The sequence below is a fragment of the Canis lupus genome, chromosome 1 (assembly GCF_048164855.1).
Source record: "Canis lupus baileyi chromosome 1, mCanLup2.hap1, whole genome shotgun sequence".
Lineage (NCBI taxonomy): Eukaryota > Metazoa > Chordata > Mammalia > Carnivora > Canidae > Canis > Canis lupus.
The window spans coordinates 100,228,186-100,244,134 of record NC_132838.1 but is presented as its reverse complement, the minus strand read 5'-3'; the positions used below and the strand labels follow the sequence as shown (position 1 = coordinate 100,244,134).

Below are 15,949 nucleotides of genomic sequence, written 5' to 3'. Positions count from 1 at the left end.
CTGCGCCACCCAGGGATCCCTATTTTTGGAGATATTTTTAATTGAAACTTGTTAAATTCACCACTCTCAGTATTCTGGAAAGTGTGAGACTAATGTTTTATATGGTGGCTTAGAAATAAAACTGTTTTCCAACCAGTTCTATTTTGGTTTTGCTCATTTTGGGTGGGCACATGCTGGAGATTTAGTGGGAAGACTGATGAGATAGCATGTTTAATGTAGATAATTATATGTGCATTTATAATTAAATTAATTGTGCATTCAATGTAGGAAAAATGGGAAAGCTTTAGGTAGTGAAAACAGCATTCCTTCAGAATAAACAACTATGGATATTTTCTTTTTCTACCTTTTTTCCTTACATATTGCTTATGTGACTACCACCAGCACTTAACAATAAATCATAATCATTTTCTGTTATTTTGTAGTTGTGCTTGCTTTTAAGAGCAGTTCACACACATTTGAGTTAAAATTGCATTTGGTGGGCAGCCCTGGTGGCGCAGCGGTTTAGTGCCGCCTGCAGCCTGGGGTGTGATCCTGGAGACCTAGGATCGAGTCCCACATCGGGCTTCCTGCATGGAGCCTGCTTCTCCCTCTGCCTGTGTCTCTGCCTCTCTCTTTGCTCTCTCTGAATGAATAAATAAATCTTTTTAAAAAATTGCATTTGGTATTTGTAAATCATATCTGATAAGGAACTTTTATAATGAAGAATAAAAAGACAACCCAACTGAAAAAATTCTAAAAAAGAATGAACAGATACTTGTCCAAGGAAGGTAACAAATGGCCAATAAACACAGGAAAAGATGCTTAATGTTAGCCATCAAGGAAATGCAAATCAAAACAAGATAGCACTCCACACCTACTAAGATGACTGTAATCAGACAAAGGTATGGAGAAATGAACTCTCACACGACTGGTGGAAGTGTAAAATGGGGCAGAAGAGAATCTGGTAGTTTTCAAGGTGTTTAGCATAGGGTTTCCAGCAAATCTACTCCTATGTATCTAGCCACAAGAAATGAATAGATAGGTCTTCAAAGAAACTTTTTTTCATTTTTTTTTTTTTTAAGATTTATTTATTTACTCAGAGAGAGAGGCAGAACACAAGCAGGCTCCATGCAGGAAGCCTGGTGTGAGACTCCATCCCGGGTCTCCAGGATCACACCCCAGGCTGCAGGCGGCACTAAACCGCTGCACCACCAGGGCTGCGAAACTTTTTTTTTTTTAAGATTTTATTTTTTTATTCATGAGAGACACAGAGAGAGACAGACATAGGCAGAAGGAGAAGCAGGCTCCATACAGGGAGCCTGATGTGGGACTCCATCCCGGGTCTCCAGGATCAGGCCCTGGGCTGAAGGTGGCGCTAAACCCCTAAGCCACCCGGGCTGCCCATACGCTAATATTTGTAATAGCCAAAAAGTAGAAACATGACTCAAATGTCAATCAGCTGATGAAATGGATTGACAAACGTGGCAAATCTGTATGGTGGGGTATTATTGTTTGGCAATGAAAAAGCAGGGAAGCACTGGTACATGCTGCAGCATGTATGAACTGTGAAAATAAGCTAAATGAAAGAAACTGGGGGCGGCCCAGGTGGTCAGTAGTTTGGAGCCTGCTTCTCCCTCTGCCTGTGTCTCTGCCTCTCTCTCATGAATAAATAAATAAAATCTTTTAAAAAAATAATTGTTTAAATGAAAGAAACTGGGATCATATATCGTTTGATTCCATTTATCTGAAATGCTCAGAATAAACAAATCCAGAGACAAGAAGTGTATCACTGGCTGGGAGAATAGGACTCCCAACAGGATACCATGTTTCTTTGAGGAGTGATGACATCTTCTACAATTGAATATTCTAAAACAACTGAACTGTATACATCTAGTGGATGAATTGAAGGATATTTAAGCTCTGTCTTGATAAAGCTGCTTTAAATATGTATATGTTTAGATTTATATTTACAAATACAGGCTCAGAAATAATCCCTAAATAAGGCCACTTCCACTTTTCAGGTTCTAACTTTTTTAGTTGCATTTGATTAGTGGTAATAGGCCATTGTCAGCAGCACTGACTTGGGAACATCAGAATCTATCTCTTGTTAGCTAGTTGTGTGACATGAAGCAAGACAATCATTTAATAAATGAATAGAATGTATACAATAATTTGTAAATCTTTTTTCTGATTTTTATAGGATTTTATTTAACTTTTTAAAAACTTGATATTTAAAACCTAAAAAAGTTTTAGGCTTTTCAGAGTTTCTGTTAAGGTTAAGAGGCTTCAAAATCATTCTCTGCTCACTTTGTTGCTTCTAGAATCACCATGGAAGCTTTTTAAAACATGCCGGGGCCTGGGCCCAGAGTCTGATTTAATTGGTCTAAGCGGGTTACAGCATTTCATTACTCACCCCCTCCCCTTCTCTGTTGCCCACATGATTTTATTAATGTACAGCCAAGATTGAGAGCCTGACTTGGCTACTGAACAGATTCTTACTGGTAGCACCAAAAGTCAGATCATTTTCATGTTCTCTCTAGTGTTTGATGTTATATTGGTCTCTTGGAGGGTTGGATTTTTATAGTGTCTATTATATTACAAAAGTGGTTTTTTGTTTTTGTTTTTTCCATTTCCACAGGTCATAGGTTTTGGATCTGTTAAGATTGCAGCATTCATAGCTATGGTAGGCATTCTGTCTATTGTAGCTCAGGTGAGTGTCATTTTACCCATTTTTTTCTTTAACATTTTTTTTTTCTTTAACATTTTTATTTGGAAAAAACTAGATGTGCAGGAAACTGCAAAGAAATAAATGCTCATGGGGATCCCCAGCACCCCTCTGTCAGTATTCGCCCCCCTCTTCTCCTCCTGCCATCTCATATCTGGTACAAAACAAACCCAGTAAACAGGCATGGATACAGTCTACAGAACCATGTTTTGGGGGAGGGGAGGAGGGGCAGAGGCAGAGAAAGAATCTCGAGCAGACTCCACACACTTGAGTGCAGAGTATAACACAGGTGTCCATCTCAGGACCCTGAGATCATGACCTGAGCTGAAATCAAAAGAGTTGGACGCTCAACCAACTAAGCCACCCAGGCACCCCAAAACCATCATTTTTTAATAGAATGTTGAGGTTGTAATTTAGGAGGAATTTAATACAACTTTCTAGTACTTTTTAGCATGCCTGTTTACTGGGTCAATTCAAATAACAATTTGCTTTTATAACCACTAACAATCGAACTCCAGATACTGCAGAATAACTTAAAATATAGAAACATTCTCCTGATTAATGAGGAAAAATTAGTAGCAGTGAAAAACAGAAATGAAAATCAGTAACTGTTTCAAACCCTGTTATCCCCAGGACTGAAGAACTGTGGTAAATGAGTGCATCTATGAAATGAGTAAAGAACATTAATAAACTTTTCCCCACCTATAATAAGACCACAAAAGGCAGGGCATATGACCTTTAAATCAACTGGCTGATAGGCCTGGGTGTGTTCACAGTATCACATGGAACTTCCTAGGGGCCATTTCCTTGAATTGGCTTCATGCTGCTTTATAGCAGAATGCTCTTCAGGGACAAACTAGAAGGCTATGAAACTCTTTGGCCCCAACTTCGGAACTGACAAGGCTCAAAGGACTATATGAAGACAAAAGCCTTTTTTCTTACCAAACCGTATCAGTGAATGCAAATTTTCAAGTTGCTCAAGATTTTGGTTTGTTTTTATAGCAACTGTGGTTAGTTGATTAGCCCAGATTCCTCTCTCATCCTGTGTCTTTTTTTTTTTTTTCATCCTGTGTCTTTACAGACTATCTGAGCTAGCCATTTTTAGCAGAGTATTTGTTAAAGTCAAATTTATATTAGTCCAACTTGCTGATACTGTTAACCTCCAGCAGAATTCCACATATTCTCTAAATGTTTGTGCTTCACTGGTGGTTAGGTGATCAGCATTTCTCCAAAGAGTCTGAGTCATGTCCTCCTCAATCATAATTGGTGAACAGCTTCCTTTTAGAAAGTGCAAGCAAAGCATGAGATAAACAGGCTTTGGGGAGGGGGTTATAGGCCCTGAGCCCCAGGTTAGCCTTGGACCTGATTGAGAGCGCCATCAGTACCACGTGGCCTCCTTGCTCTTTGGCCAGGCCATGTGCTGGTAGAGGTCGTGGTCATCGTAAACACGCTCCCCTTATCACGCTTGCATCACATCTGTGCACTTACATGATTTCTCAAGATTCTCCTTTGTTTTTACAGACAGTCTTTCTTACCATCTTGATGAGATCATTAGGGAATAAGAATACTGTCCTCCTTGGCTTGGGCTTCCAGATATTTCAGTTAGCCTGGTATGGTTTTGGATCTCAGGCCTGGTAAGCCTCTTCTTTGGATTCTCATATACGAACAGACAGAAGAAGCATCTTTTAGAGGAACTCGAGTCGGTTGAGTGTTATTAATAAACAAGGGTTATTTTGCTAGCTTGGTACATTCAACATTTCAAAAAGGGTGTTTGGACTTAATTTGGGGAAGAATGAAAGTAGGTAATCTAAGAGTATTTGTTAAGACTGCCTCTGCCTCAGTAAATGGGGTTCACTGCCATAATTAGTGGAGTGACTCTGATAGTGACGTAAGCTCTGTAACATAAAGCATCTGACTTAGATCACTAAGATCTAAGTCTCCAAAACCATGTGTGCCCTAAGGCAGTTATTACTGGAAGCATATGAGATTCCCACAAACAGGAAGGATGTTCAACATAACCCCTGCAGAGTAAGAAGAAATATGTGTGCCTGTTACCAAGTAACAGTTTCTATCTCTGTTTTACATACTACAGTTGATCCTCACTTTACACATATAAGCTGATGACATAACTTAGAGGAGCTAGAAATCTGGTCAATGGTTGATTCTTGTTCTTTTAGATTTCAGTCCTGTGAACTTTGGTTCAGTACCTAATTCGGTCAGACTCATGCTGCATTTAAAAGAGTTTCTTTTCAGTAAGGATGTGCACATTAGCCTTCCCCAAGGAAGTCTGGCCAAACAAGTTTTCATTCCCATTAGGGCTTCACTTTGTTTATGCTCATACTTCATACTGACACGTTCCTTTCGTAGTGACCCTGCACTTCTCTGTTGTTTGCGCTGGTTGGCACAGGACGCTTTCTTGAGGGGTGGCAATGGAGCAGCTCGGGTCAGTGTGAAGGTACAGAGAAAAGTAAAAATCAGTGAGGAAGATGTGTTTATAGAAACAAATCCTTCTGAACTTTATTGAGCTTATATCTAAAGATAATAATGGGCAAAAAAGGCTGAAGAACAGATTTTGAAGAGGTAACATGAAATAAAACCTTCCCACCTGTGAAGGATCAGTATTGGCAGAATGATGCAGGACCTTCCAGGTTTAAAAAAAAATCAATTTTTAAAGAGGGAAAAATAAATACAACCTAACTAGAAAAAAACAGAAAGCTTTTTGTGGTTTTGCGAGATTGTGCTCTGAAGAGCAAACTCCTTAGGGCTGGCTTGCCACCTGACTGCCGCTGGTCTTGTCATTACAGGATGATGTGGGCAGCGGGGACCGTGGCCGCCATGTCCAGCATCACATTTCCAGCAGTCAGTGCGCTTGTCTCTCGGAATGCAGAGTCAGATCAGCAAGGTGAGGTCACTGTCCTCTTGTTTTTCTCCTTTTGCAAAAATATACCTGAAGTAGAGAGGCTCTGAGCCTCTCCATGTCCCAGAGCAGGTGGCAGCCATCTGGTCCTTTCTCAGCAATTATACCTATTTTCCTTCCTGCTTTGATCTTCTTTAAATCTGGACTAAGCAGTTCAGAATACTAAGGATTAGAAATAGAACTATCAAAAAAAAAAAAAAAAACTACCTATTTTCTCTTTTTAGTTTTGACTCCTCTTTTGTGTTAACACCAGAATTAACTAATCATTTTAACAGGTATGTCAAATAACAATAGACTAGTTAGTAAAGTAATGAGGTCTTTATTTAATCACTGAGATTTTGTCAATTTGGAATCTGTCAAAGTCCATTTGCTTAATTTAGGAAATGAATTTTTGAGGATAAATACATATGCGTAGTTGTTACATGCCCAGTGAGAAACACAATGAAAATGTAGGTGACCATGGTACCATCTAGACTCCTCATCCTTCTCGAACCTCTGTCAAGTGGGAACCACTGCCAGAATTAATCCTTTCCTTCTCCATCTATTAATAACTCACCTAACTGTAGTTAGGAAGTAGTGAAGTTTAGAAGGAAAATCTTTTAAATGCATTAGAACCCTTTAAGAAGCTTTAATAAGAAACTAGATTAGAAAAGATTACGTTGTACCTGCTTTTCCAACATCAGAAATTAGATGTCTTATTCGTATCCATTTTTAAAGCGTTACCTAAAAGGGCCACAGGTCCTGTGTGTCACCCTGACTGAGAACTCACTTGGCTTTGTGTCCTTGGGGAGGTGTTGTGTCTGAAGAAGTCAGCCAGCTGTGGAGGGTGGGCACTGTCTTCTTGACGTCTGACAGGCACCATCTTGTCTTTCGTGACATGAATTCTCTTTGGCTCTTATGCCTGTTTTATTTTTTTTCCAGTGGTTATTAGGTATTTTATTTATTTTTTGAAACATTTTGTTTATTTATTCAAGAGAGAGAGGCAGGCAGAGACATAGAGGGAGAAGCAGGCTCCATGCAGGGAGCCCGATGCGGGACTCAATCCTGGGATCCCAGGATCACACCCTGAGCTGAAAGCAGAGGCTCAACCACTGAGTCACCCAGGTGTCCCTTATTATGCCTGTTTTAATACAGATGTCTCTAAATGTTAGCATACAGCATTACTGGAACACATTAAGTTGTGTTCTGAACATTTGACTTTTGGAATTGTATCTGAACAGTTTTGACTTATGGAAACATCCTTTTCATATGGTTCAAGCTAATATTTTATCTGCCACATTAGAACCAGAGATACCTAGAAGTGGCACTTCTGGGATTTTTCAGTGAAGATCACCATGAGGAGCAGAGTCTGTGGAGCCTGCTAGGAGTACATAATGTTGGGACTGCTGTGGACTCCCACACAGGGCTCCAGGAGACAAAGGGCAGATATTTACTTTAAAAGCACCATTAGATGAGGAAAGGAGGAAAACTCTAATTCCATAAAAAAGTGGAAATTGCCTATAAATGGAGAACATTTAATTTTTTTCATTTTTTATTCTCCATTTATGGGAAGAATCTAGCTGTTATGGGGGGAATTTAGCCCCAAAAGAGATTTTGCAAACATCACTTCATCTTCTTATAGATCTTAGGGCAACATTAAAAGGACACAGTAAAACCAGTAATACATTTGTGCACTGAATGAAATTATGATGGGCAAGTCCCTAATCTCCTTCCCTTAGCACAGACTACTTATACTTAGTCCAGCTGAAGCAATATATCACAGTTGGTAAGAAAATACCGTGAAATCCCTAATCTTGAGATGCTTTTCTGAAAAGATTGGCTCCCGTCTCTTTGTTCTGATGTAGGAGTTGCCCAGGGGATCATAACTGGAATAAGAGGACTGTGTAATGGCCTGGGGCCAGCACTGTATGGCTTCATATTCTACATGTTCCATGTTGAACTGACAGAGTTAGAACCAGAACTGAATTCTGACAATGCTGCCCTGCAGGTAATTTGGTGATAAGTCTAATTTTATAACAACCATTATGTCTGATTATAGCAAAATCAGAGCTTAAATTCGGAAAATGTTTTTAAGTTTCTATTGTATTTGATAGTAAGTGCTATATGTTCAGTGCTTCCTGGGATTGGGGAAGGATCATTTCAATGATGTAATATCTTCTGCAAAAGCTTTGTCCTACTTTTGTTCAGACTCCATTTTTACCTACACACGTACTCTAATCAGAATGCTGTCTTCTGGTGAAGCCCAGCGAGGTAAAATAAAATCTGAAATGACCTAAATCCCTGCTAGAAATTTAGCTCGAGTGCTTTTTCTACTATTTGATATTTCTTCAATGTAAATTTCTGTATAAAAGTGTTCTTAATGCTCATCAACAGAGTGTATGATGTGAGGTCATAGGATGGGGCAGGAAGTCCACAACTGCCACTTGAGCTATTGAGAAGTGGTGCAAAGAACAATGCCTAGTTGCCCTTTCTCCTGTTCCGAAGACAGGCTCTTAGAATTTGCCTTGGTACTTAATGAAACATTTGCTTATGAGAGAATTTTTTACTTTTTGATTGTTTGGGGGAGTCCAGGGCTAAATTTGTATTACTAATCCAAAAGGATACTAACTAAATCCTTTGTCTCCATTTTTTTCCTGTGTGCCTCAGGGAGCTGTCATCCCAGGCCCACCATTTTTATTTGGGGCATGTATAGTTCTTATGTCTTTCCTGGTTGCCTTATTCATCCCTGAATACCGTAAAGGCAGTGGAATTCAAAAACATAGCAACAGCATCAGCGGCAGCCTGATCAATACCCCAGAGCGGGGCAGTGATGAGGACATTGAGCCACTACTGCAAGACAACAGCATCTGGGAGCTCTCTTCCTTCGAGGAGTCTGGGAATCAGTGCACTGAGCTGTAAACTTGGCAGAAAGGGGGGTTCTGCACACACCTTCTCTCAGAGCCGTGGGGAGCCACACCACAAGGAGACTTCATGGTGCTGGAGGGGAGATGCTAGTGGCATCCTACAGGGCCAGGTTTGAGAAGTGACCCTCTCCATCCCTCCACCTCTTCCTTTTTGTTGCTGTTGTACATTAGAACAAGATTTGAAGTACTTTCCTGCAAATGTTTCAACTCTCAAAGTCACCTGGAGTCCAAACTTTGAAACTCAAATATAAAGATTCCTTATCCCTGGTAGGATGGCTTTCCTTGAGTAACTCTGGAAGAAGGTGATAGCAGTTTTTCCATCTCCTTTTTAGCGGAAGGTGCAGGGTGGAAGTGGACTGCCATCTCTGGCAAGATTTGAAGTAAAAAAAAAATCCCTGCTTATTTTCTTCCTTCCTGTTTCTCTCCTCTGCCCGCTGAGCCCATGGGTGTTTATGAGTGGCCGCTCCAAGAGTCACTCAGTATCAGGGATCTCTTGCCTTTGTTCAAAGGTCAACAAAACCCGAGTCTTACTCTCCTTTCCTTCTATTTCCTATTCTTGGCTAGAATGAAATTCAGCATATACACCTCTGGACATGAATATCGATCAGTGATCACCTTTATTAGATAAAGGGAAATTTTCTTAAAAATTTAAATTCTGAAGAATGAGCAACTCAGATCACTGGACCTGTTTTAGTCAGATCCAAGGTGATTTTACGGAAGAACACACAAGTATTCTGGTAGTAACACAGAACTTGAAGGGAGTTTCTAAGAAAGCTTTCAGTAATATAAATATTCCTAAGTGGGGGTAAGCATTAGTGACTGAAACCAATAAAGTTTATATCCAAGTTAAGATTCATAGAACACACTATTAGCATCTGCTCCTGGCTGCATCTTCTGTCTCCTCAGTTCTTCCTGTTCATCTCACTCCTGCCTTAACTGCTTTGTTGTATGCATCTGTTTTCAATTGGTCTTTTTGTTTATCTGACTTTTGAATTTCATGGGAATATGCACATCAGATTCTTTTCTAAAATATGGTGGTTTAGGAAGCTCAGTTTCACAATAAGTGTCTTGCTAATTTTTCGAGATGTTTTATGGACAGAAAACTTTACAGATTTATATGTATTTTGCTGCACCAGTATGGACCATTAATTAGGGCCCACCCACCTTTAACAGAGCACTCCTCTGGAAGTTTTATAGGTATGAAATATATGTAGATATTTGTAAGGAGTTTTAATTTTTTTTGATGGGGTGCTGTGTAAATCTTGTATTTATAAATGTAATGAAGGTGTTGAAAGAAAAATATATATACAACTTTTATAAAAGGATTGTGTACTGACTGAATACATTTAAAAGAAAATATATTTTGAAACCTGTTCTGCTATGAACAGAGATAACATATCTTTTTACTATGCTGTTGGTTTTTAAGTTAAGCTTCCTAATGCATAATAAATTTGCAATGGATACTTCTATGTCTTTTGTGTTTCTTTAAAGCAAACAGTACCATTGATCTTGGGGTTCTCTTTTAAATTCTTAATCTTTAAGCTAATGCAAACAAAAGACGTATATTTTAAAAAATACTAATTTGTAACAGACTCCCTTCAAAAATAAATCATAACTTTTTCATTTAAAATAAAATTTGTACACCCATTTATTCACAATAGCCAAAAGGTGGAAGCAACTTGAACGTCTGCTGTTGGATGAGTGGATAAAGGAAGTGTGGCATTTATATACAATGAGACACTCGGCCTAAGGAAGGAAAATTCTGACTTGCCACAACATGGATGAACATTCAAGACACGCTAAGTGAAGTAAGCCAATTACAAAAGGACATATAAGTGTGTAAGTGTGCTTCCATTTATATGAAATATCTAGTCAGATTCAGACAGATGGAAAGTAGAATACTAACTGCCAGAAGTAGGGGAAAGGTAAAGGGGGGAATTACTGTTTAATGGGTAATGTTTCAGTTTTGCAAGATGAGAAGAGTTCTAGAGAAGGATGTGGTGAGTGAGAATGGCTGCATAAAAGTATGAATGTACTCAATGCCGCTAAGAATGGTCAACTTTACATTATGTATATTTTGCCAAAGTTTTTTAAAAAATGCTCTCATGACATGCTTAACTGCTACATATCAAAACTGGGATAAAATATATCATTTTAACCATTTACAATTCAGTGGTTTTTAACTTACAAGATTTACAGCTGTTAAGGCTATCTCCAGAACATTTCCATCATCCCAAAAGAGAAACCCCATATCCATTAGCAGTCATTACCAATTCTACTTACCCCATCAGCTGGCAACCAGTAATACATCTTCTGTCTCTATGGGTTTGCCTATTTGGGACATTTCCTATAAATGGAATCCTACAATATGTGACCTCTTGTGTCCAGCTTCTTTCATATAGTGTGTTTCCAGTGTTCATCCATGTTGAAGTATGTGTCAAATTTTACTCCTTTTTCAGGATGAATGGTACTCTATCGTATGTATGTATATATGTGCATTTCCTTTGTTCACTTACCAATCAAATGTAAAGGCACACTTGGCTTCTTTCCATTTTTTGGCTATTATGAATAATGCTGCTATTAACAATCTTGTCCAAGTTTTAGGTGAACACATTTTTAATTCCTCTTAGATATATACCTGGGATTGGAATTGATACGATTTACGTAGTAACTCTGTTTAACTATTTCCAGAACTGTCCCAAGTGTTTTCATGGCAGCTGCACATTTTACATTCCCATCAGTAATGTAGGAGGAGGCTTCAATTTCTCCATATCCTTGCCAGCACTTGTTTTGTCTTTGTTTTATAAATATTCAAGCTGGTTTAAAGTGGTATCTTCCTGTGGTTTTGATCTGCATTTCCCTGATGCCAGTTATGTTGAACATCTTTTCATATGTTGTTAACTAGATGTGTATTTTCTTTGGAGAAGAAATCCATTGCCCATTTGTGAATTGGGATGTTGTAAGAGTTTTTTTTACATATTCTGGACATCAAGCTCTTATCAATATGATTGGTGAATGAATGTTTTCTACTGTTCTGTGAGTTGTCTTCTCCCTTTCTTGATCATGTCCTTTGAAAAGTTTTAATTTGGGGCTCGTGGGTGGCTCAGTTAAGCACTGGACTCTTGGTTTTGGCTCAGGGCATCTCAGGGTCGTGAGATCGATCCCCATGTTGGGTTCCATGCTTCAGATTCTCCCTCTCCCCCTCCCCCCCACTGTCTCTTTCTCTCTAAAATAAAATCTTTTTTAAAAAAAGTTTCATCAGAATTTAAAAATGTTGCTTATATTTTTGGTATCTAAGAATCCATTACCAAATACAAAGTCATGAAAATCTGCCCACCATATCTTCTAAGGATTTTATACTTTGACCTTTAACATTTGTCTTTGACCCATCTTTAATCACTTATGTGATCTGAGGCAGATTTCAATATTCTGAATGAATCAGAACAGTTCAGAGGTACATGAATATTCAATAAGGTCAACATCACTTGTTGAAAGAGATTCTTTGCCCCTGAAAGTTGTTGGCACCGTCAAAAATCTGATGAACAATGACGTGTGTGGTCTATTTCTGGACTTTCAATTCTACCCCACTGGTCTGTCCTTATGCCAATACCACAGGATTTTGATAGCTACTATTGTTAAACAGTAAGTTCTGAAAACAGGGCAGCCCGAGTGGCTCAGCGGTTTAGCGCCACCTTCAGCCCAGAGCCTGATCCTGGAGACCTGGAATTGAGTCCTGCGTCGGGCTCCCTGCATGGAGCCTGCTTCTCCCTCTGCTGCCTCTCTCTCTCATGAATAAATAAAGATTAAAAAAAAAGAAAAGTTCTGAAATCATAAAGTATGAGTCCTCCAACTTTGCTCTTTAAAGATTGTTTTGCGGGCAGCCCTGGTCGTGCAGCGGTTTGGCGCCGCCTGCAGCCTTGGGTGTGATCCTGGAGACTCGGGATCAAGTCCCACATCGGGCTTCCTGCATGGAGCCTGCTTCCCCCTCTCCCTGTGTCTCTGCCTCTCTCTCTCTCTGTGTCTATGAATAAATAAATAAAATCTTAAAAAAATATATTGTTTTGCTATTCAGTGTCTCTCATTTCATGTGAAATTTCATATGAAATTTAAAATCAGCTTTTCCATTTTCTGGAGAGGGAGGAAAAGCAGTTGCTATTGTGATAGAGAATGCACTGAACCCATAGATCACTTTGGGTACTGTTGCTACATGAACAGTATTTAAGCCCTCCTACGGCCATGGGGTATCTTTCCATTCAGATTGTTCATTACTAGTGTACAGAAATACAATGGATTTTTGTGTTTACGGTGTATCCTGCAGCTTTGCTGAATTTATTAGTGCCAATAGTTCTTTTTCTATGGACTTATCCGGGTTTACGGTATATTAGATCGTGTCATCTCCAAATAGATATAGGTTCTTCCTTTCCAGTTAGGTATTTCTTAGTTATTTTTGCCTAATTTTCTTGCTAAAACTTATGGTTGAGCAGTGGCAAAAGCAAGCATACTTGTCTTGTTCCTGATTTAAGGGAGAAAGCTTTCAGCTTTTCTTCACTGAGTATGATACTATTTGGAGGTTTTTCATATAATCCCTTCATCATGTTGTAGGAAGTTACCCTCTTTTCTTTTTGTTTGAGTTTGTGAGTACTGTTTGTTGAGTACTGTTCTTTTTGTTTTTAATTAGGAAAAGATGTCAGATTCTGTTAAATGCTTTTTCTGCATTGAGATGATTGTGTTTTATTCATTCTATTAATGTGGTGTCTACACAGATTGATCTTCATAGGATGATCCACCCTTTCATTAATTACTGAGATAAATCCCACTTGGTCATGGTGCATAACCACTTTAATATGCTGCTGGATGCAAAGTACTATTTTTTGTTGTTGTTTTAGGATTCTTGCATCTGTGTTCTTGGGGGCTACTGATCTTTGCTAGTGATATCTGTGGTAATGTGTCATGTAGAATGACATGGGAAAAGTTCCCTCTTCCATTTTCTCAAAGAGTTTAAGGAAACTTGGGTGTTGATACTTCTTTATGCATTTTGGCAGAACGCTACTCTATTAGGGTGTCCCACACCAGTTATTTAAACAGAATGAAATTCTTTTTTTTTTTTTTAAATGAAAACTATTAATTAGGCAACCAAGACTGAACTGAGAACTTGAAGGCACTGGTTTTCAAACTTCAGCATTCATTAGGCTCAGGTGGAGGGCTTATTAAGCATAGATTCCTGATCACACATCAGAGTTATGGACTTAGTAGACCAGGTGGTGCTCCAGAATATCTATACTTCTAGCAAGTTCCCAGGAGAAAGGGACATTCCTGATCACAGGACCACAGCTGAGAACTCCAAGGTACTGAATACAGTTTCCCTGGGCTGAGGGAATGAATGCAGTTTTCCTGGGAAAGGCTGCCACCTGGCCAGTAATGGGATTTCTAGGTTTGGATAAGTTCTGTGGGGTGATGGCTGGGGCTGACACAGTGTACCTCTTTCTGCATGTGTTGGAAAAGCTGCAAACTGGGTTTGACTGCTGCTCTCGGGAAGAACCGTCACTGCAAGCATGAAGGATCGTCATGAGAATAAAGCTGTGAGAAGTAAAAAGACAGTAAGGAGCCAGTTAATCCCCCCTCTTCTGCAGTCTACCGTTTCTGTCTAGCATCCTATATTGGCTAACACAGAGCCAGCTGACAAAGCAGAACATGAATGCCAAGTAAAGGACAGGCTGGAACTAGAAGACAATAACTGGCACCTCAACAATACCTGTTACACATATATGTGCTTCTGGTCCTTGCCAGCACCTCTCCTGTGACCCAGGTCTGCATTTCTAAAGGAGCTGGATCTTCCACAGTCCTGCCCCATTTTTTGGTAGCTATCGTTTTCCCCTAACTTTTCTACTGGGCATTAAGTACAACTGAACAATGTTGGGATAAAAGTACCCCCCCCCCCCATGAAGTCGAAAATCCACTTGTAACTTGCTGACCAAAAACTGAACTACTAATAGCCTACTCTTAACCAGAAGCCTTTTCAATAAGTCAACACATATTTTGTCTGTTACATCTACTACATACTGCAGTCTTACAAAAAGTAAGCTAGAAAGAAGAAAATGTTAAGAAATCTTAAAATACATTTACAAGATCATTTCATAAAAAGTCCATGTAAAGCAGAAGGGAGTCTGTTTTCTCCCCTTCCGTCTGCCCTCCCCCCCACCCCCCCACCGTGTTCTCTCTCTCAAGTAAAAATCTTAAAAAAATAAAAGGACAATTCACCATGATCAAGTGATATTTATCACTGGGATACAAAGAAGTTTCAACATACGCAAATCAACCACTGTGATACATTACTAGAAGAAAGTCTATAACTCTCATCATTTTAATAGATGCAGAAAGAACACTGGCCAAAATTCAACATCCTTCGGTGATTTAAAAAAACTCTCAAATTATAGTGGCACTCTTGCCACTCACTATTGAGCATAATACTGAAAATCTGAGCCAAAAAATCAGGTAAGAAAAAAAGGCATCCAAATTAGAAAACAAGAAGTAAAACTGTCTCTATACAGGTGATATGATCTTAATACAGAAAACTCTACAGACTATGGAAAAAACTATTGGAACTAAAAAGGTTGGTAAAGTTGCATAATACAAAAGCAATAAAAAATCTGCATTTCACGACTTCTGGGAAGATGGTGGAATTGGAGGATCCTGGGCTCACCTCGCCCCATGCATGCAACTAGGTAATACCTGCATTAGTGTAAATAACCCGGAAAGTGACTGAAGCCTGACAGAATAGGCGCTCCACAGCTAAATGTAGAGAAGAGATCACATTGAGGAGGGCAGGAAGGTGGACTTGCGGTCTAGAGCCAAACAGACCCATAGGACTGTCCACAGAAGGGTGCCAAGGGCGTAGAGAGAGGAATAAAGCAGATGCTCCCTCCAGGCACCTCAGACATGAGAACCTGCCCAAAGACGACAAATCCTCTTACCATTTGACTCAAAAGACCAAGGGGGCCTGATTTAGCAAGTTCTTTCAACCAGTGGGCCTTAGCATCTAAAATTTTAAGAATCAGTGACCTAGGCTCTGGGAGAGCAGGACAGTAAAAGTAAACTGAATCTCTGCCCTTAAAGAGACAGCACAACTGGGCAGCCTGGGTGGCTCAGGGGTTTAGTGCTGCCTTCAGCCCAGGGCCTGATCCTGGAGACCCGGGATTGAGTCCCACGTCGGGTTCCCTGCGTGGAGCCTGTTTCTCCCTCTGCTTGTGTCTCTGCCTGTGTGTGTGTCTCTCATGAATGAATAAATAAAGTGTTAAAAAAAAAAAAACACAACAAACAACCCCACTGAGATACAGCACAGACTCAGCAGTTCCAAAAATGCCTGGAGAATACAGGAAGATTTACTAATCTCAGAGTGGGTGCTTGAGGGGCAGGAATCTTTGGAAG

The 15,949-nt window shown here is 39.6% G+C and overlaps 1 protein-coding gene and 1 long non-coding RNA gene across 8 annotated transcripts in view; one reads left to right on the top strand and one right to left on the bottom strand.

The window, feature by feature from the left end:
• Window positions 1-12,343, top strand: part of MFSD14B (major facilitator superfamily domain containing 14B) — a 75,869-nt gene extending 63,526 nt beyond the window's left edge. For 2 of the 6 annotated variants that reach the window (XM_072842645.1, XM_072842644.1), the window contains 5 exons: window positions 2,618-2,689; window positions 4,226-4,338; window positions 5,509-5,606; window positions 7,466-7,608; window positions 8,268-9,993. In XM_072842645.1, coding sequence (XP_072698746.1) covers window positions 2,618-2,689; window positions 4,226-4,338; window positions 5,509-5,606; window positions 7,466-7,608; window positions 8,268-8,519 — 678 coding nt within the window. In that variant the 3' untranslated portion in view covers window positions 8,520-9,993. Of the gene's footprint in view, window positions 1-2,617; window positions 2,690-4,225; window positions 4,339-5,071; window positions 5,160-5,508; window positions 5,607-7,465; window positions 7,609-8,267; window positions 9,994-10,185 lie in introns of those variants that run through there. The other 4 variants (XR_012038693.1, XR_012038692.1, XM_072842646.1 and 1 more) reach the window with 4 other exon arrangements.
• LOC140642169 (uncharacterized) overlaps window positions 1-15,949 on the bottom strand; it is a 78,162-nt gene that overhangs the window by 49,799 nt on the left and 12,414 nt on the right. The window contains exon 2 of one of the 2 annotated variants that reach the window (XR_012038707.1): window positions 14,003-14,101. This is a non-coding gene — a long non-coding RNA (uncharacterized lncRNA). Of the gene's footprint in view, window positions 1-8,863; window positions 14,102-15,949 lie in introns of those variants that run through there. The other variant, XR_012038701.1, reaches the window with a different exon arrangement.